General features: G+C 37.0%; 1 protein-coding gene across 3 annotated transcripts in view; it reads right to left on the bottom strand.

Moving 5' to 3' along the window:
- The window catches only part of MAP9 (microtubule associated protein 9), a 38,241-nt gene that overhangs the window by 6,358 nt on the left and 10,034 nt on the right, over nt 1–21,849 (bottom strand). For 2 of the 3 annotated variants that reach the window (XM_045464840.1, XM_045464852.1), the window contains exons 6-13: nt 13,654–13,747; nt 11,644–11,888; nt 9,721–9,791; nt 8,525–8,693; nt 7,388–7,477; nt 5,347–5,508; nt 5,071–5,216; nt 4,759–4,891 (exon numbers count right to left, since the gene is read on the bottom strand). In XM_045464840.1, the coding sequence (XP_045320796.1) occupies nt 4,759–4,891; nt 5,071–5,216; nt 5,347–5,508; nt 7,388–7,477; nt 8,525–8,693; nt 9,721–9,791; nt 11,644–11,888; nt 13,654–13,747 (1,110 nt within the window). The remainder of the gene's footprint in view (nt 1–4,758; nt 4,892–5,070; nt 5,217–5,346; nt 5,509–7,387; nt 7,478–8,524; nt 8,694–9,720; nt 9,792–11,643; nt 11,889–13,653; nt 13,748–21,849) is intronic. The other variant, XM_045464847.1, reaches the window with a different exon arrangement.

Here is a 21,849-nt window from a genome sequence, read left to right as displayed (position 1 = left end):
CACTTGTGATACGCGATGGGGAGAGAGCATTTCAAGCAGAGGGAGCGGTATATGTCAGGGCTCTGACAAGTCAGAGAACCTTGGGATGTGAGGAGAAACGAGAGAGCCAGGGTGACTCAAACTGGGAAGATGGGAAGGGGGTGCCAGGTGAGAATAAAAAGACGGGAGTGAGGTGCGGGGGGGCCCGCAGGCCACAGTAACAACTGGAACATACGTAATAGAAGAGAAGTCAACAAGTGACGCTGGGAAGGGAGGCCGGGAAGTGAGAGAAACCAGGGGAACAGGGCACCCAGGAGAGAAGATGGTTGCAAGAAGGAGGATGCGACTATCTAGAATGTTTGAGAGGTCCGGGGAATGTGGCAGAAAACAACACATTGGATGGCTACATGGTCTGACAAAACTAACTTTCAAAGCGTAGTTTCTGTAACACAATGGCAAAAGAGACAAGCTCGGAGTGTGTGGAGGGTGAAAAGGGTATGGAGAACCAAGAAGTGTAAAATAAACCTGTAGAAGTTTAGCTGTAGAAAAAGCAGTGAAATGTGGGACCACCTCTGGAGGCAAATGAGGAATTAAGGGCTACATATCCTGGAAAGTGGTGGGAATAATCCAGGCGGAACGCTGGCTTCTGGGTGAATGGAATGGTAAGTTTTTATTTTACTGCTTGATGGGAACAGTTCTGACCTTCATCTTATTTGAAAATATTATCTTCCAGAACCTCACATTTTCATGAAAGCAGATGAATTTTCGAACCATTCTGTTTCCCCGTACACATACCCGTCAAAGAGATGACTGAGTATGTGGGAAGTACCGTGAAATCTAGACATTAATCTAGGACTACCTGAAATGTTAACAGCTCTGGCTCCTTTCCCCGTGCAGCTCAGATTGTCTTTCCATTTCTCCAAGTCTCTGCTAACACCTGCAAGTTGGGTGGTTTCCTCACCTTGGTGATTTTCTCAAAGAGCAGCAGTACCCAGGAACCCTTAAACAGCACTGCCTCTGCAGACTGGGCGGCTTGGGAGGGACAGCATTTTTGGTAAATTATTAGGTGTCTACGGTTCTTTTACCCGTACCTGTGTGGAACTGATAGATGTCACAAGGAGAATACGATAACGCAAGGTTTCCATTGACATACAATTATTCACGTAAAACGAAAGGAATAGAGAGGTATGAAATTATTTTAACACCTTGCTCCAGATCATGAAAATGTTTGCATGTCTGCTAGTCCTACTAAAGCAAAGAGGGAATCTCCTTTCAGAATCTTAATTGAGAAAACAAAAAAAAACTATAATTGAGTCGTGGTCAATCATTTTAGTATCTCAGAGGGAGGCAGACCCTCTTGCTAGGTAGCAGAAAAGCAAAGACTCGGCTGTGTCCACAGAAACTGACCAAACCTCTTTTTGTCTGTTCCATTTAACATGGGGAGAGAGAGGGAAACATGAAACAAGTTTGTTCTTACTGGTAGATACTAAAAAGGTCAGAATAGGAAACAAGCAACTATCAACCTTAATATCAATTCAGATGACCTATAATGTTATTTTGAGTAATAATTAATTACTGGTAATATTACTCAAGCAATAATTAATAATTAAAAGAACCTTGTTATAAAGTCCTTCTGACTGTTGTCTGTTGGAGACTGAACTTTTTATTCATTTTCTTACTAAAGGCAACTATTAATTAATCTGGGAACCAGCGTAAAGAAGAGAGTCTTACTGATCTTTGGCTATAACTTTCCCCTAAAAGAATGACTCATCCAATGCTCACTACTCAAATTAGATTTTAAAGCAAAGTTTTGACACGTAACTTTACATTAAAATGAAAGTCCTTAGACTTCTAAATAGGGGTATTTTTCCAAACTATCTGCAAACAAATTTTAATAAGAGATTGGTAAAATGGAGGAGTAGTTCTGTAACATATTGTATATGGATGTTTTTATAAGTAGCATTATATTTGTTGAGGTTATACTGACATCAAAACAAGTCATTTTCATCGTAGATCTTTGATTGATGAGTTTTTGTTCTCTAGAGGACTGATCAGGATGAGAAAGTGACTAAGTACTGTAATAAAACACAATGTACCTAACTGTGGCTTAGTCATTAAGGAGATTCTATTCCACTTTCAAGAATAAGTGAAAATAAAACTGAAAACTTAAACACGTACATTTAGTTGCTATAAGTGATACTATCACACAGTATATGTCTCCTTGATCTATGAAGAGTTTTCATTTTTCTTAGAACCAAGCACTATTTAAGAGTTTAAGGAAGGGGCGCCTGGGTGGCTCAGTCAGTTAAACGTCCAACTTTGGCTCAGGTCGTGGTCTCACAGTTCATAGGTTTGAGCCCTGCATAGGGCTCTGTGCTCACAGCTCAGAGCCTGGAGCCTGCTTCGGATTCTGTGTCTCCTTCTCTCTCTGCCCCACCCCCCCCCCCAAAATAAACATTAAATTTTTTTTTTAAAAAGTTTAAGAAAGCCATCACGAATACTACCTTCCTCATTCAAACCATTAAACCAATTTTGATCACCTTATTCCTTACTGTTTTTCTGCCTGAAATTGGCATAAAACAGCACTAAAGTCAACACATAAACAATAATAAATTCTGTTGCTATATTTATTAGGATTGAATTAAATTTGTAAATTATTGCAGGGAGAACTGACATCTATAACATCATTATAAGACTGTTTCTATCCAAGAGCAGTTTTGATCCATGTTCTCAAGTCTTCATTTGTGTCCTTTAGGAGTATTCTAAAATTTTCTTCATAGTTGTCTTTGTCTTGTACATTTCTTAAGTTTATTCCTAAATGCTTCATGTTTTTATCTTATCTTTACATAGTCTGCCTTGTGTCATGAATGTTTCTCTAGCTACTGTTGATTCTAAAGTTTATGTGAAAAAGTAAATAATAATAGATACTTGAAAGTGGAGCTATGAAGGAAGATTAAACAAAACAGATATGAAAACATATAAAGTCCTGATAATGAAACAGTATATGGAATATGTATAGTGAGATCTGAGATTGACCCATGGACCAGAAAGTCAAGAAACAGATCCTGGGGCACCTGGGTGGCTCAGTCAGTTGGGCGTCCAACGTCAGCTCAGGTCATGATCTCATGGCTTGTGAGTCTGAGCCCCGCGTCAGGCTCTGTGCTGACAGCTCGTAGTCTGGAGCCTGCTTCGGATTCTGTGTCTCCTTCTCTCTCTGTCCCTCCCCCACTTATATTCTGTTTCTCTCTCTCTCTCTCTCTCTCCCCCTCAGAAATAAATAAACATTAAAAAAAAAAAAAAAAAGAAGAGAAGAAACAGATCCTAAATTCTGGGAATGTATCAGGTAACAAAGGCAGTACCTCAAATCATTGGGTAAAAGGCTTTTTTGTAGGAGATGTGTTTGGAAAAAATAAAGTTGGAATCATATATCCCATCACGAGCAAGATAAATTATAAGCTGGTCAAATGTTAAAATGTCAAGATATTAAAATCATAAAGTTACTAGAAGAAAAATGAGAGCACTTTATTTAACTTCAAGTTATGAAGAAAGTCTTTTCAACTATGCCAGAAAATAGAACTCAAAAGACTGATAAATTTGACACCAGAAGATAAAACAAAATTGTTCATTGCATAAAATACTATATGCAAAGTTGAGAGATCAACAAAACCATGGGAAAAAGTGGTTGTAACTCCTACCAGAAATAGGCTTATTTCCCTAGTGTATAAAAAAAGCTTCTGAAAATTAATATGAAAAAGACCAACAGAAAAATGTGCAAAGCCTATGGATTAACAGTTTACAAAAAAAATGACAAGTGACCCTTCCACAAATGAAAAGATACTAAAAGTCAGTCCTAACCAGAGAAATACAACCACAAAATACCCTGAACAGTATTTTTAACTAGCACATTGACATGAATTCAAAAGGTTTATAAGAAATCTTACTGGAGAGAGCCCTACCGGATGCTATGCCCTGTGGAGCAACTTTTACACTTTGTGATTGCTGCCGCAGGTGGAGTGCTAACTACCCACATGAATGTGCCACCTATGGGGGTGCTAACTACCCGCGTGAATGTGCCACCTACCGATGTAAAGTGCTTTTCATATGAACACGTTAGTCAAAAATTGATAAACACGTATATATATGATGATATTTTAAAACAGAAAACAGTATTTTGCTTAACATCAATGAAAAGGAACTATAAACATAAGTAGACTAAAACAGAAGAAAAATATTTAAAAAACAGAAACATGTTACGTCCAGCTAGACATTTTCCTCCTGAACTTCTTACTTGCTTTCTTTCGTTAAAAAGCACCAAAATGAGACTTTCTCCTTGAGGTCATTGGAAAGAGCAAAAGAGAATTTAAAAAGTGGAATAACTTTCTCACCGTTCAATTCAGTATTACTATGTGTCATGACAAGTCCCACCTAAAAGCTGACAAGTCCTTCAGCAGTGCACTTGTCAGCTTTCCGTGATTTTACACCTGAGAGTCATTGCAAAGGAAGACTAGGCACGACTGGTAAGTGACTAACCCTGGGAATGCGGGTAAGGAAGAGTATCATGCCTGAAGGCTTAGCCCGAGTGCTTGAAGGAATAGAAGCGTTAACAGAAATGAGTAAATCAAAGACAATATGATAGACATAGGGAGAGGACAGATTCAACAAGGCAGCTTTGAGTAGAAATGGCCAGCAGGCAGCGGCAAAAGAACTGCAATTAGGCACAGAAAAGTCATGAATAAAGTACATTAATAAGACACAGGTGCATTAACAAACAATACCTACCAGCCATTTTTCATATTCATCAATAGCTTGCTTGTCTTTATCTTTCTTCTCTGCTTTTTTCAGTTCTTCTCTTCTTTTCTCATTTATTCTCTCTTTCTCCTTTTCTTTGAAAAAGGCGTCCTTCTTTTCATTCCTATGTAGGACAGTACAAAACACTGGGTGGTTAAAGGAGAGGCTATAATAAAGATTTCCCAATACATCTTTGTGGTAATGAGATGCCGATACATTAGTAAATTTCAAGCAAACAATGTTTTAAAAGCCTAGAGCGTTATTCATTTGAAATGGAGCAAAACAGTTCTCATTTGGGATTACCATTTCTCTACAGCTGTTAAGTTATCTTTCCTTTTCTCAGCAATAGTTTCCTCCTCTTTCTGCTTCTTCGCTCTTTCATATTCTTTTTCCTTTTTATTTTTCTCTCTAAGATACTCCATCTTTTTCTCTTTCCATCGTTCAAACGCCTGAAAGAGTTCACAACGAGTTTCTTACTGACCGTGGATGTGACCAGGTAAGGAGAAGCCCAGTCAATCAGTACCATAGGTGCTGAGTGAGAGAGGATAAGGAAGGCAGATGTCCGAAGCCCCTGCATACCTGTAGTGCCTCTCCTTTTCTCACAGCATTTTCTTCCTCGGTTTTTTTCTTGTTTTTTTCCTCAAGTCTTTTTTTGGCGGCGATTTTCTTTGCTTCCTTTTCTTTCATAGCCTTCCAGGCCTCAAATGATGCTAATGCTTCTTCTCTCTTAGCAGCTCTTTTCTATTTCAGAAAAATAAGAGACAGTTAGATGTGTGCGGGTAAATAGATGGCCAAGTATCGGGAGATGCCGATATACACGTACAGATTGTATTTCATTCCCTACATAGTCATCGTTTCTAGAAATTGTTTTCAAAGAAGATAATTTATTTAGGATAGGTTAGACAAGTTGATTTACAAAAAAAAAAAAATGTCATCTGATTTTTTCATTGCATTTTAATTTTATTTTTACTCATTGCATTTTAAAACGTCCTTTTCTTAAACCATTTATCTGATATTGATCTGCTATTCATGGGAAAGAACTGTTTTTTGGAAGTGTACTGAACAAGTGTTGTCAAAACAAACTAATAGGCCAAGTACTACTGCAAAATACTAATAATAAAACATTCTATTAAGGGGGCACCAGGGTGGCTCAGTCCGTTAAGCAACCTACTCTTGATTTCGGCTCAGGTCACGATCTCAGGGTCATGAGATACAGCCCCGCCGTTGGGCTCTGTGCTGACAGCCTGCTTGGGATTCTCTCCTTCCCTCTCTCTCTGCCCTTTCCCTCCTCTCTCTCTCTCAAAATAAATAAATAAACTTCAAAAAAACCCGCATTCCATTAAAAGAAAGATATCAGGAAAGTTATAGGCTTATAAAGTAAGTCAGAGTGAGGTAGATGGGCCAAGTCACACAGATTTTTGCTTTGAACCGGAGTTCTGACTGACATCAAAGCATAACATTGTTACTAAACAACAGAGCCCACATGTTGAAACTACGTGCAGACGGGAAAATATGTAGGTGAGTGTATGGTAAGTATGTTACGACTTTACTTACCTCCATCTAGTCCCATATTCTTGGTTTGCTATAAAATATTGCTTACCATTAAACGACAGAAAGCCTTAGAGAAAACATGATTCAGAAGGGAAGGCACAACGCACCTCCCCGAGTTGCGCAGATCACACGAGAAGGTGTCTGGCACTGAGCACAGCAGAGAAACGCTGCAAAAGTGGTGACGGGGATGTGGCACACCCCTGCAGGGCTGCTCCATGCAGTACCCTGCACTTGGGAAATAGGTTCCTCTCTGAATCCATTGAAGTATTGCACAGCACAGTAGAGGGCTTTTAGTTTAGAAGATGTGAAGGAACTAAGCATGTCGGAGACGACCAGGCAGGAGTTAGAGGTAGAGACTCAAGTACTGAAATAAAAGCCTACCTCTGGACAGCGGGAAGGATATGGCTCAAGAGTTCACGTAGGGGTTGGTCTTGAACATACGTATAAAATTCAAGGTGGAGGGGCGCCTGGGTGGCTCAGTCGGTTAAGCGGCCGACTTCGGCTCAGGTCATGATCTCGCGGTCCAGGAGTTCGAGCCCCGTGTCGGGCTCTGTGCTGACAGCTCAGAGCCTGGAGCCTGTTTCAGATTCTGTGTCTCCCTCTCTCTGACCCTCCCCCGTTCATGCTTTGTCTCTCTCTCTCTCAAAAATAAATAAATGTTAAAAAAAAATTTAAAAAAAAATTCAAGGTGGAAAAGAGGAAAACTAGAGGTCAATGTCTGATGACCCTTTACATTCTTGGCTAAGTTGTAAGATTGAAGTCAATTTTTCACAGGGAAAAGTGAAGTAAGACTGAACAGGTGTCCACAAGCAACAATAAGTTCACGATGAGTACGGTCAAATGAGTACGAAAAACAGAAATCTCTGTGTATCTGTTTTCATGTAAAACGGTTATATTCATATCAAACTAAAAATGTATAAAGTACCAGAGAAATAAAATCAGAAATCAATTCTTTTATGCATTTTATTTTGCCATTTAAACAACAGTAGATTTAGCAATGTTAAATATTTAGAGATATTTCACTGACTTAAAAATCCACAGTATTTTCCACTTCTGTATTTCAGAATACCTGTTCGTTTTGGATCCTTAGGTTTTCACTTTCAATCCTTTTAATTCTGTGCATTTCATGTAAATACACATTTTTCTTTTCTAACCACTCCTGTGAGAATAAGAAAGAAACTATATGATATTCAAAGTTTCCCAAATGAATTAGAATTCTTATCCATTTCTGAAATATTTGATTAAAATTTTAAAAAGGCAAAACACAAAATTTAGAAATTCTATATACACTAGTATCATTTTTATTTTTCTAATAATATTGTAATATATAAAGATAAGTATGAATAAAAAATATGTCTGTCATCTTTCTTAGATTTAACAACAGAATTCAAAGATTGAATATAATGGCTACATGAAAGTTCACATTTTTCTCCAAATTTCTCAAGTACAATTTTCTAAAGTGTATTATGTAGTGTAATAAACAAGACAAGAAAAAAAAAAAAAGGACCTTTTTGGAAATGAGGAAAAATCAGGAAGTCTTTTGCTATGCAAGCTTACTTCAAATACAAACTCTTAGGAAAGAAAAAAATTAAAACTTTTTGTTCATAAATTTGTTCATACATTTGTTCATTTGTTCATACATTTTAAGAAGAAAAAGCATAAAAACATATATAGACCTTAACCATATTTTTGCTTTGGCTGGAATTTTATAAATTTTCACGGCATATTCTCTTTCTTTAAAAACAGCTATGGGGGCACCTGGGTGGCTCAGTCGGTTGAGCATCCGACTTAGGCTCAGGTCGTGATCTCACAGTTTGTGGGTTTGAGCCCCACATCAGGCTCTGTGCTGACCGCTTGCTTAGAGCCTGGAAGCTGCTTCGGATTCTGTGTCTCCTTCTCTCTCTGCCCCTCCCCCACTCATGCTTTGTCTCACTCTGTTTCTCAAAAATAAATGAATGTAAAAAAAAAAAAAAGAAAAGAAACTTACAAAATAAAAAAAAATAAACAGCTATGATTGGTTAAGCAAAGCTTAGAAAGAAATAATTTAGTAAAAAAAAAAACTTTGGGTTGCTCAGGTATTATAAAGGAACATTTTTCCCAATATTAAGTATTAAACCACCATTTCTGACAGGGTCATTTTATTTCTTGATAAACGGGTAACCTTATTAGGTGACTCTTCATTTTTAAAAAATGTTTTCCTTTTTACCTGATAAACAGCTGCCCTTATGTTATCTGCTCGTTCAGGTTCTAGGTTCTGTTTCTGTGGGGGCTTTTGGTCCAAGACTTTCAAAGTCCCTAAATAGTGAGAAGAGGTAGATGCTGATGGTGGTCTCCTTATAGAACTAGATTTCTTTAAAAAGTCAGAGGTCATTAATCTGAAAAGATCCAAAGAAATCAACACAGTTACTACAATTGCACTTGGTAGGAGAAAAATACATTAGAATTTACAGCTACTATATTTGAAATTACATTATAAATTAATAAGTTATAAGTACTTTGAAAATGTAAAAAAAGACAACGATGATAGTCTTTTCTTACTAAGAGCTTCAAAGTGCTCGCTCTTTCTAGAAAATTGTAATTAGAACATTTTTAAGAAACATGGATTACATCTCAAGTTACATGGAGAAAATAATATAAATAAAGTAGATTTTAAGTCTCTTGTATCATTTTGTTACAAAAAAACAATTCTAAATAGTTAGAATAGCATTTTCTACTTCAGGGGTTGGCAGGAAAATATGGCCCACTACCCAGTTTTGTACAGTTTACTTATTTTGTAAGTTTACTGAACCGCAGCTACGATCATTCATTTACATGTTGCCTAAGGCTGTTTCCCTGCTATAACAGCAGAACTGAGTAGTTACAAGAAAGAGAGTATGGCCCATAAATCCTAATCCATGTACTAACTGGCATTTTACAGTTAAGGTTTGCTGACCCTTGCTTTATTTGATTAATGGTAATTTAAAAGACAGAAGCTTTTGATTAGCATTTATGAGTTAGACATTCATTATCATCAGCGTGAATGAAGCAATATAGAATCTTGTCATTTTAATAAACCACCTTAGTCCACAGAACCTCAAGGTTTTAAGTATAATTGTCATGTGTTAGACAAAGACACTTAATAGAGAAGTCTAATGCTGGACTTTAGCTTTATTACCATACAGCAAAGAAACTCTAACCCAGGAATAATGTAGAGTATAGAGAATCCCTAATAAATTCCTCATCATAAAAGAACATGATCAACTGAGGAGTCTTATCATGAAATAACTACTTCATTCATTTCATGAGATGGGAATTTAAAGAAAATCAAGTAACACCAAATGAAATTCACTTCACAGAAGTTAAGCTAAAATTAGCTCTGTTGGAAATAAACTCATAAATTTGGGATAATAATAACTTTATTACCTGCCAGATGCACTGGATGCTCTATTATTTGTTGATTTTTTATTCCTCATATTTCTGTCTTCAATTGTTTTCTATTAAATAGAAAATACCATAGATGGATTACTCCCCATAACTATCACAGTTAGATTTAGGGGCCAAGCTGCAAGGAAATCAATGTTTTTGAAGCATCTACTATGTGTCAAGTACAGCAGTCCCTGGGAACTAATAAGGATACTACACTTTAGGGAGGGCTGATGGACATGAAACACAAAAACAAATGTGAGTCAAGACGGGGTTAAGCTAGGGCCCTGTGACAGTGACTAGAGTGAGGGATTATGTTAACGACAGTGATCAGGAAAGGCCTCCCTGAGGTCTTGACATCAGTGCTAAGATAAATGACGAGAAGAAAGGGGCCACATGAAGGAAGGTCTACGTAAAGAAAGAAGTAGTAAGGGCTAAGAACCCGAGAAGGGAAAGAACTTGATAATGTTGAGAAACAGAAAAAGGTGAATGATGCTGAAGCACAGTGAATGACAGGGAGAGTGGAGGAACAGATGGTCAGAGAAGAATGTGTGAGGTCCTTAGGAAGTGGTAAAATGTTTGCATTTTATTTTATTTTTTTTTAAGTTGATTTATTTATTTTGAGGGAGGGAGGGAGGGAGGGAGAGAGAGAGAGAGAGATAGAGAGAGAATCCAAAGCAGGTTCCGCTTCCGCGCTGTTAGCACAGAGCCAGACCTGGGGCTCAAACTTATGAACGGTGAGATCATGACCTGAGCAGAAATCAAGAATCAGACGCTTAACCAACTGAGCCACCCAGGTGCCCCTCTGCATTTTATTCTTATGATGACAATACAACAAAGAGACCTTAGCAGGGGAATGATGTGATTCAGACTTAAGGAAGGTCCTTTAAGGGGAGTAAGTATAAAGCCAAGGATTCAGTCAAAAGAAATGTCATGGTCTTACTTATTATATATAAATTGCCTGTTGTAATTTAGAACTGCCTCTGTTTGACATTTCTAGGATCCCATCTATAAATTCCAAATACCCTTCTTCTTTTTAAGGAGTAACTTCTCTCCTTTACACAGAAGGCTGCTAGCATTCAAGTGAGAACACAGATAGAAACCTACATGGCTTACTTGGCATGAGTGATTTTTCCCAAGGAAAGTGGTTACGAACAATATACCTGGAACATGGTTTAATGAACCTTCTCTGTAAATTTTAATACAAAGCATTAGTATTCTGTATTATAAAAGTCCTATTCAACCACAAGTCTTCAACTAGCACTGTTACCTTCCCCAATAGTAAATACACATAGTCACCAGCTGACTATAGCTATAAGGAATAAAGACTAGCTTCAAGAGAAATAAAGACTAAAAATGCTATACCATAAACTTTAAAAGTCTACTACTCTGGCATAGTTTCAAGTAATCCTACACACCATAAATCTGGTTCTCAAGGTTATAATAATAATAATGTTTCTAATAATGATACTGTCCATCCATTTAAACAAGAAAGATGTTGGTAAACATTTCTTAAAGATTTCCTTTAAAATGTATAAAATGTTTAAAAATGATATCCAAAATGTTTAAAAATTCACTAATTCAAAACCTTAGAAATTGTTCCAGACAGATGCATTTTTATAACATGAAGACCTATAGAAACCTACCCACTTATGGGTTTATGTTTCTAGATATTTAAAAGTATATTATGATCAAATACCTTTGATAATTTTTAATGAAATATTGGCTTCGATTACATTCACTGCAAATCTTCCCTGAAGTAAAACAGTATTGAATTAAATAAGAACCACTTGATAATATACCAGTATCAAAAGATGAGTTTTCTACAGATAATTCAAGAGTACATAATACGGCAGGTAAAATATTTAACAGATCTATTTTGAGTTTTGCTGTAGTATAAAAGGTATAATTTTATATAAATACCTTTGAAGACGCAGTTGCATCAGTGGATATTACGATACTCTGAGATTTCAATAGCGGTGGATCAGCTGTCAACTCATTCATGATCAGTTCAGCTTTCTCCTTTTCTTCTTCAAGGTCATCAGCAACCACTTGACTTTCCTTGGATTTCTCATGTGGAGTAGCAACAAAGTCTATCAAAAATGAATTCTCTTCATTTTCATTTGATTTCAAGGAATTGTGGTTTTCAGTAAGTTCTTCATTCTGATCTATTTTGAGACAGAGTCACAAAACTAAAACTCTCTTCTGAACTAATAAGGTAGATAACAGATTCATTTGCTTTCTACTAAATGAGGATTGCCTAGGATGTCTTTGTCATGCAAAATAAAATGTGAAGAGAGCTATTGTATTCAACTTGAATAAACTTTTCTCCAAAGTGATGTACAAAAGAGAAAGTGGCTACTTAATGTACTAAAGCATTTGACTTACCTAATACTTAGGGGAAAAAAAATCATATTAGTAAGTAGAATGGAATAACTACCCTAAACCAAAAGCACACCAAAAGCTCCTGTTGATGATAAACCAAGTAAGTGAGAGGGCAGTATCTATTCTATTTGAAAGCCTGTGTTTCTTAGCTGGAACAAGAAGCTGTGCGGGCAGGAGGTACACATCTCTATGCTACCATAGGTACGAGTGGTACGGGAGCAAAATTGCAGAGCTGCAGGAGAACCAAGAATTCATGAAATTTTAGAAGAGTCCACCACACGGAGAATAAAGCCTTTTTCTAGACAGGTTTTTTTTTTTAATTTTATTTTAATGTTTATTATTTATTTTTGAGAGACAGAGTGTGAGCAGGGGAGGGGCAGAGAGAGTAGGAGACACAGAATCCGAAGCAGGCTCCAGGTTCTGTCTGAGCTGTCAGCACAGAGCCCAATGCAGGGCTTGAACTCATGAACCACGAGATCATGACCTGAGCTGAAGTCGGAAGCTTCACTGACTGAGCCACCCAGGTGCCCCCATCTAGACAGTTTTATTTCTGCCAAGATGCAGAAAAGTTGTCTATGATACCAACAGGGCACTAAAAGCTGGCCTATTACTCATCTCCATGCTCTAAGGGACAGCCTCAAGCAGTGGCATGACAAGATTCTGTTTCATTATTACAGAACTTCTCCTATTATTCCGCCTGCCCCACTTTGGAATGTTCAACAGAAAGAAGTCCGTGATCACCAATTTTCAGTTCTACTAGGATCCACCTATTGGCCAACTTTGTATTTTTATTGTCAAAGTCTTAATTCTGCTGCTTTCATTATTACAGCCATTTTTTGGAACTGGTTTTGAACTAAGCTGGATTTAAAATAATTTTGCAATTATAGTTATACATTTTCATCTGGAGAGCACTCACAACTCCAAGTATCATTAATGAATTCTTTAGAACTGCTAATTAATGTATTCAGTAAAAAGAACAAGGACTTTGGAGCCAAAGATTCAAATTATGGTTTTATCACTGACTTTTGGGTATGTTTCCCAATATCTTTGCACTTCAGTTTTTCTCATCTGCAAAATGACAAAAATTATACTACATGGCAAGCACTTAATAAATGCACACATCCTGGTCCTAGAAATAGCTATGCCTTTTAGATCCCATCAAGCTATATGTCACAGGACTAAGGAAAGAAATGCATTAGTAAGTCACACCTCACACTTACTTACGTGCTTACCGTGGCACTGTTCTAAGGGCTTTACAGGTATTATTAGCTCATTTAATTCTCACAGCCATGAGAGATGAGGTAGCTTGCTCTTAGATCCCCCTTTTCAAGATCAGTATACAGGGCCAGAGAGATTAGGTAACTTTGCTCTCGTAACCTTGTCTAGTTCTGCATCTAAAATCACATGGTTAGTAAACAGCACACGGGGGGTTAAAACTAAGGCAAATACAGACATGTATCATTCTGAAAAGTATGTCTTTTGCAAACAAGATTCTTAGCAATATGGAGTTCAAACATAAAATATGATGTAACAATTTGATATAACTACCTTGTATGGATGCTTTTTCCCCAGATCCTGGTGATAAGGAATCTCCAAGACTTTCTTTAAGAGATGACGATGATAGACTTGTTAACCATGGATCCTGTTCAAAAAAAAAAAAAAAAAAAAGAAAAAGAAAAAGAGTATTTACTATGTAAGTTTACTTCTTAAGATTTGTGTGGGACAATAGCATTATTAAGACTATTTCATAACTCTGAAATCGGCCTTATGAGGAGTTTGCAGATGAAACACCAAAAGCATTAAGCCTGTGGAGGCTAATATGCTTTACTTTCAAACATTGATGTCTTGATCATTAACAGGGGTCACTAAAGAGTTTTTCTAGCTCTTTCATGGGCATCTCGATATTTGTTTTTAGCAATTTTCAAAACTCTTGCTCTCAAATCAGATCTCATAAATATTTGAGACAAAGATTTGATATCTTTTTCTCTAATTCTTATTTCTAAGAAGGTATGAAGAGAGTAGAACAAAAACCCTTGGTGTCAAATGTCCAAATAAAAGCCATTTAAGTAGACAACTACTACCAAATATTTAGATAGAAAAAGTACATAGACTCCATGCACTTGAGTTTTCCTCACAATTCTGAAAATTATATCTGAAGTGAAATAATTAATATTTGTATGTCTGCACCAAACATCTCTTTACAGAATAATAATCTAGCCTAAAGTTGATGGTATCATAATGTAAGAGTTTGACTTTACTGCATAAGTAACAAATTCTATTTTTCTTTCCCACAATATTTTATGGGAACAAAGACAATTATTTACCAAAAGCAAGAAGTAGAAACTATCTGAGAAAATGGCAGAAGGGCTGACACACAGCAATCTACTTTGAGAGACAGAGCTCTGCCAGAGGAGACTGGCAAGTTAGTAGATTTTTGCCTGAGTTCATTCACCCATCCTTGCAGCCCAAGTGGTAGAAGGTTGCAGTCTCACCAGGCTGGCTTAAAGGGTCAGGGCATGGAGTTTGGGACTATAAAGTCAGCCAGTAAATTTGAGGAAGAGCTGCAGTGGCACGAACCCCAACATTTGTTTACAAAATTCGTCCCAAACCCTTGGTTCATCTATGCATGGCACAGGGAAGACATTGGAAGATCCTGTAAAATCAGAGCAATTAGAAACCAAAAGAACTAAGTAGAGATTTCTGTTGATATCCATGGCAAGGGAGACAGACTTGGCAATTTGACGTTTATTTATTTTTGAGACAGAGAGAGACAGAGCATGAACGGGGGAGGGCAGAGAGAGGGAGACACAGAATCTGAAACAGGCTCCAGGCTCTGAGCTGTCAGCACAGAGCCCGATGCGGGGCTCGAACTCACGGACCACGAGATCATGACCTGAGCCAAAGTCGGCCGCTTAACCGACTGAGCCACCCAGGCACCCCCAGACTTGGCAATTTGAGTCCAGCCACAATATCTGTACACTAAAACACATGTTCGGAGGAACATAACAGACTCTAGAATCTCTATAACATATTGTTCATAATATACCGCATTCAATCAAAAAGTTTCTAGATAGGTGAAGAAATGGAAAATGGTGACTCATATTTATGAAAACAAAAACAAAAATAATAAAAACAGCCCTTGGGGGGCACCTGGGTATCTCATTCGGTTAAGCATCCGACTTCAGCTCAGGTCATCATCTCATGGTTCATGAGTTAGAGCCACGCATGGGGTTCAGTGCTGACAGCTCAGAGCCTGGAACCTGCTTCAGATTCTGTGTCTCCCTCTCTCTGCCCCTCCCCTGCTCACACTCTGTCTCTCTCTGTCTTTCAAAAAAAAAAAAAAACAAAAACAAAAAACAAAAAAAAAAAACACTAAAAACAAACAAACAAACAAAACAGTCCTTAGGAGCCAAGCTAGAGATGACCCAGATGTTGCAACTAACAAATGAGGACTTTAAATAGGTATTAAAAATAGTTTCAAGCACTTAGAGGAAATACATGCATGGAAGTTGACTAGATGGGGATCTTATTATTAAATATACGAAAAATAAAAAAAATGCCAATGGACACTATAGAGTTGGAAACTATAATACTAAAATAAAACATCTGCTGGGTAGACAACAGCAGATCAGGGATGGCAAAAATGGGCAGTGTACTCAACGACAGACCAATACATTGTTCAATCTGAATAACAAAGGGAAGAAAGACTGAAGAAACATGAACAGAATTTTAGAGACTGAATGAGACATATCAAAGATTTCAATACTAAAGAGAAGAAAAGAAAACTAGGGCAGGAAAAAAAATACATAAAAACTTTCCATTTTCAAAGAAAGTATCAGTTTATAGACCCTGAAAGCTCAGTGAAACCCAAACAGAATAAATATTAAAAAACAAAACACACATCAGGCATCTCGGTGGCTCAGTCAGTTAAGTGTCCGACTCTTGGTTTCAGCTCAAGTCATGATCTCACAGTTTCGTGGGATTGAGCCCCGCATCGGGCTCTGTGCTGGCAGTGCAGAGCCTGCTTGGAATTCTCTCTCTCCCTTTCTCTCTCTGCCCCTCCCTCACTTGTGCGCTCTCTCTCTCTCTCTCTCTAAGTAAATAAATGGATAAAAATTAAAAAAAAAAAACACACATCTAGTTACCTTGCAGTCAAACTATTGTAATAAAAAACCTTTTTAAAAAAAATCTTGAAAACATTTTGCCAGAAAAAAAGAAAACATACATGGGAAGACAACAAAATGAATTATTGCTGATTTCACACCGGAAATAATACCGGCCAGGAACAATGGAAACTAATAAAGAGCTGGGGGAATGGGGTTGATGAGAAAGAAACTGTCATCAGCCTAGAAGTATATATACTCAGCTAAGCTGACCCACAGTTCCGGGTTTGAGCCCCACTTTGGGCTCTGTGCTGACACTAAACCTGGAGCCTGCTTTGGATTCTGTGGCTCCCTCTTTCTCTGCCCTCCCCTGCTCATGCTCTCTCTCTCTCAAAAATAAATAAACATTAAAATTGTTTTTAAATGGAGATGAAATAAATATTTTTTAGATAAGTAGGATCGAGAGAACCCATCGCTAGCAAACCTGCATTACAAGAAACATAAAAATAAGTTCTTAAAATTGAAGGGAAATAATACCAGAAAGTAATCTGGATCTATAGGAAGGAATAAAGATCCTTAGAAATGGTAGACATATTTAAGAAAACTGTAAATATTTATTCTTTTTTTTCTTTTAATTCCTTAAAAGTCAAAGACAAAAAAGTTTTTTTAAAGGAAAATTGTAACACTGTATTGTGGGAATTATATGATATGTAAATGCAGTGTTTATGACAACAATAACAGGATGGATGAGGGAATACATGGAACTACACTATGACAAGATTTCTATATTAAATATGAAATAGTACAGTATTGACACTAGGTAGATTGTGAGAATTTATATCTGCATCTTGTAATCCACAGAGCAACTACTAAAAATATAACACAAATAGGTACAGTTAAAAAGGCAATAGAGGAATCAAAATTGGAAACTAAAACCTATGTGATTAACTCTCAAGGAAAAAAAAGAAAAAAAAAGTCAGGGAAAATGTTACAGAGGAACAACAATGACAGCACTAACTTAAAAAACAAAACAAAACAGATAAATAGAAAACACACAGCAACAAATTGGTCCTAAATTAAAAGTAAATGGACTAAGCACTCCCAAATGGACAATAATTAAAAAGAAGACTGTCAGGTTTGATTAAAAAAAAAAAAAAAAAAAAGTGACAGTTTTTTATAACCTAACAGTTATTATAAAAGAATTATTATAAAAATTATATAAAAAAGAAAAAGTCACAAATAGTTTGCAGAGAATGATACAAGAAGATAAACCATGCAAACACCAATAGTAACAAAGCTGAAATATTAGACAAATCAAACTGCAAGATAAGGAGAATTACCAGAGGAAGAAACATTTCATAATGTAAATAGAGTCAAGACATAATATTGATAAATGTGTATGTGCCTAATAGAGTCATAAAATACTGATAGATCTAAAGGGAAGAACAGACAAATTCACAAACATAACTGGAGATTTTAACACTGTTGGTACTTGGTAAACCAGCCAAACAAAAAAATCAGTGAGGATGGAGAAGATCTCAGTGATACCACCAGCCACCTTGGCCAAACAGAAATTATAGAACAGTATATCCAACAGCTGCAAAACTTACATCTTCTGTAAATGCAAATGGAATTTTCACAAGATACACTTAGGCTGATTGATAAAAAAAAAAATCTAAAAAAAATTGTAAAATGTGAAATCATGTAAGATTTAGTCTCTGATCATAACAAAACTAAATTACAAATCAATACAAAATTACGTATAGAGAAAATCCAGATATTTGAAAGTAAAATCACTCACCACAAATTAACCAATCAGCCAAAAATGAAATCACAAAGGAAATTAGAAAATATATTTAAAAGAAATGATAATGAAAATAAAAGGCATTAAAAATTGGGTGCTGCTAAAGCAGTGCAGAGAGGGAAATTTATAGCATTCAAAGGTTTTAATAGAAAGGATGAAAGGCTTAAAATCAATGAATTCATTTTCCAACTTACGGGTATGCAAATTAAACCAAAACAAAGTAAAAGAAAAAAAAAGGAAGAAAAAAAATGAAGAGTGAAAATCAGTGAAATTGGAAACGAACAACAGAGAAAACTGACAAAGCCAAAGTTGGTTCTTAGAAAAGTTAATAAAACTGGATGATGCTTATCAAGATATTACAAGAAAGACAGAAAACATAATCTATATATTAGAAATAAAAGATGGAATGTTATGATAATCTCACTGTCATCAAAAGAATAAAGGAATTATCACAACCTCATGTTTATAGATTCAACATCTCAGATGAAATGGACAAATTTCTTAATAGACCTAAATTACCAAATTGATGAAATAGAAAACCTGAATACCAAAATATCTATCAAAAAATACACTTTAGGGGCGCCTGGGTGACTCAGTCGGTTAAGCGTCCGACTTCGGCTCAGGTCATGATCTCACGGTCCATGAGTTCAAGCCCCGCATCAGGCTCTGTGCTGACAGCTCAGAGCCTGGAGCCCGTTTCAGATTCTGTGTCTCCTTCTCTCTCTGCCCCTCCCCTGTTCATGCTCTCTCTCTGTCTCAAAAATAAATAAACGTTAAAAAAAATTAAAAAAAAATACACTTTACTATCAAATACCTCTCCACAAAGAAAATCCCAGACAATTTCACTAGTGAATTCTCTTAATTAAAGAAAAAAAATGGTACCAAACTTTTAGAAAATAAAAGAGGAAGAGATACTCCCCAACTCATAGGATACCCAAGCCTGATAATAACGTTACAAGGAAAAAAATATAGACAAATAGCCTCTATAAGTATGGATGTGGAAATCTTAACAAAATATTAACAAATCAAATCCCACAATGAAATATTCTACTGTGATCAACCAGATCTTATCCCAGGAATGCTAAGTTTGACATATATACATACATACGTATCATCTCCACCTTTCTCTCTCTCTCTCTCATACACACACACACACACACACACACACATATACACACGAAAGGTAGGAGGTGAGGATGGTAAGAAAGTAAATGTCACCTTTCAAAATCTAGCTGAGACATTTGCAGGAAGGTAAGGTTGGGGGGGAAGAGGTGTGGTATCAAGCGAGAGTGTATACACAATTAAAGAGACTTGAGCATAGTAGAATGCGGATAGACACAGACCCCTCCAGTCTTTGACTTCCAGTGAAGAGCCAAAGGTTATAGACATAGAAGAGAGAAGAGCTGAACAAAAAATAGATGAGAAATCCCTGAGGAGGTGGGCTTAAAGAAGATTCAGAGCATAGTCCGCAAGATCTTTATAATGAGAAATAGGGAACATTCGGATTATTAAAAATAGAAGTATCCAACGTACCCAGAAATAACATAAGAGTTTTATGTTATGGGCTATGTTATAATCAGTAAGGTGAATGTAGTCTTCTCAAGATCACCCAGCAATGTGGAAATACTTTATGACCCAATGCTAAGAGACAAAGAAAAAGTAGGATACAAATTACGTTATGACAAGTATGCTGAAACAGGTATAGGAAAGTAGCCTAGAGGGGAATAAGAATGATGAATGTAGTTGTTATTAAATGGTGCGATTATGGGTTGATATTTCATTTGATTAAATCTTGTCATAATATGATGTTAGTTTAAAAACTTTAGGAATACCTTCTTCTTCTTTTTTTTTTTTTTAATCAAGGGATGCAGAAATGCTAGCAGGGAGCATCTAAAGTTAGGTGTCAGTGCCACTTTGAAGAGTGTTCCCTCAAAATTTCATCCAGAACCTCAGAATGTGATCTTACTTGAAAACAAGGTGTTTGCAAAAGGAATTAGTGAAGATGAGAACATAGTGAGTGGATTAGGTGGGCCCTAAATCCAATGACTGGTGTCCTTTTAAGAGAAAAGAGAGGGAAACACTGAGACACAGGGAAGAAGAGAAGGCCACATGATGATGACGGCAGGGATGGAAGTGAGGCAGCTCTAAGCCACGGAGCGCCAAAGACTGCTGGCAACCGACAGACGCTGGAAGAAACAAGGAAGAATTCTTCCCTGGAGCCTCCAGAGGGAAAATGGCCCTGCCCATAACTTGATTTTGGACTTCTGACCTCCAGAATGGAGACAGTAAATTTCTGTTGTTTTAAGTCATCCAGTTCATGGCAATTTGTTACAGTAGCTACGGTATACTGACACAAAACCCACGTGGGCAATTAGTTTTACTAAATATAAAAAAATACCAGTTCGATTACACCCTCTTTTCTTCTCCTGATTTCAGAACAAATTAGGAAATAGCACCTTGAGCTCAGATAGATTTATATCAAATTGTCGGCTTTACTGGTAAAGCTAAACTACAAAGCCAAATTTGAATCAGTAGCTTATTGTGCTCACACTTCCCCTCTGAATTGGAAGGATCCATCTGTTTAGTCCTAACATGAAGGAGGTGCTCCAGCTCCCTTTGTGCCGCCTCGAAGGGACTGGATCCTTACACGCACACCACCACAGAGGAGTGAGGAGAAAAAGAAAGAAGCTCAACCAGGTACCATTTAGTTCTTTTCCCTGATCTGCTAAAGCAGATTATGGAGAGCAAACATTCTTCCCATACTTAACTCCTTCTGAACTGTTATGTGTAAGTTCACTAACATAGTGAAAGGTGAAGAGAGGGGCCCAAGTGTTCTCCCCTAATAACAATACCTAGTGTACTCTCTGATGAAATCCTGAAGGATCACATTTACTGTATCCTCCCCAAATATGGGACATTGCCACGATCATTCAATATACACTTGCTGAGGGGTGCCTGGGTGGCTCAGTCGGTTAAGTGCCTGACTCTTGATCTCGGCTCAGGTAGTATTCTCACAGTTCGTGAGATCAAGCTTTGCATTGGGGGCATTGTCAGTGCACAGCCTGCTTCTGATTCTCTCTCTCTCTCCCTCTCTGCCTCTCCACCACATTCTCTCTCTCTCAAAATAAACAAATAAACATTTAAAACATACACACACACACACACACACACACACACACATATTTGTTGAGTGAATAAAACCAAATGAATAAAATAAAATGACACTGGCTATACTCTTCTTAGCCATAAGTTATATAATTCAAAGATATGTGACTAAAACTATAAATTAAAAAAAAAAATAATGTTTATTTATTTTTGCAAGAGAGAGACAGAGTGCAAGCAGGGGAGAAACAGAGACAGAGGGAGACAGAATCTGAAGCAGGCTCCAGGCTCTGAGCTGTCAGCATAAGCCCGACATGGGGCTCGAGCCCACAAACCATGAGAGCATGACCTGAGTTGAAGTCGGACACTTAACCGACTGAGCCACCCCAGGCACCCCTAAAACTATAAATTCTGAACAATTAAAGACAGACATTATTGCATAGACTCAAAAGGGCAACTTCTTTTTTTCACATTTACTTTCCCTGGAATTGGATGGTGCATCTTATAATTACTGGTGGATTACAGATTCATTGTCAGAGTTTTCTTCTTTCTTCGCAGTACATAAAATAATGTTATGTACATCTGTGTTATATCTTACAGTTGGAGCTTTAGATTCAATGGAATACTGTATATTAAAAACATCTTTAAATTATTTCCTTGTCAAAATAAATCAAAATAAGTAATTTCTCTATCAAGTGCTGAAAAGAACATGTAACACACACACACACACACACA

This window comes from Leopardus geoffroyi, chromosome B1 (genome assembly GCF_018350155.1).
Source record: "Leopardus geoffroyi isolate Oge1 chromosome B1, O.geoffroyi_Oge1_pat1.0, whole genome shotgun sequence".
Classification (NCBI taxonomy): Eukaryota; Metazoa; Chordata; class Mammalia; order Carnivora; family Felidae; genus Leopardus; species Leopardus geoffroyi.
This window is presented reverse-complemented; position numbering and strand designations above follow the sequence as displayed.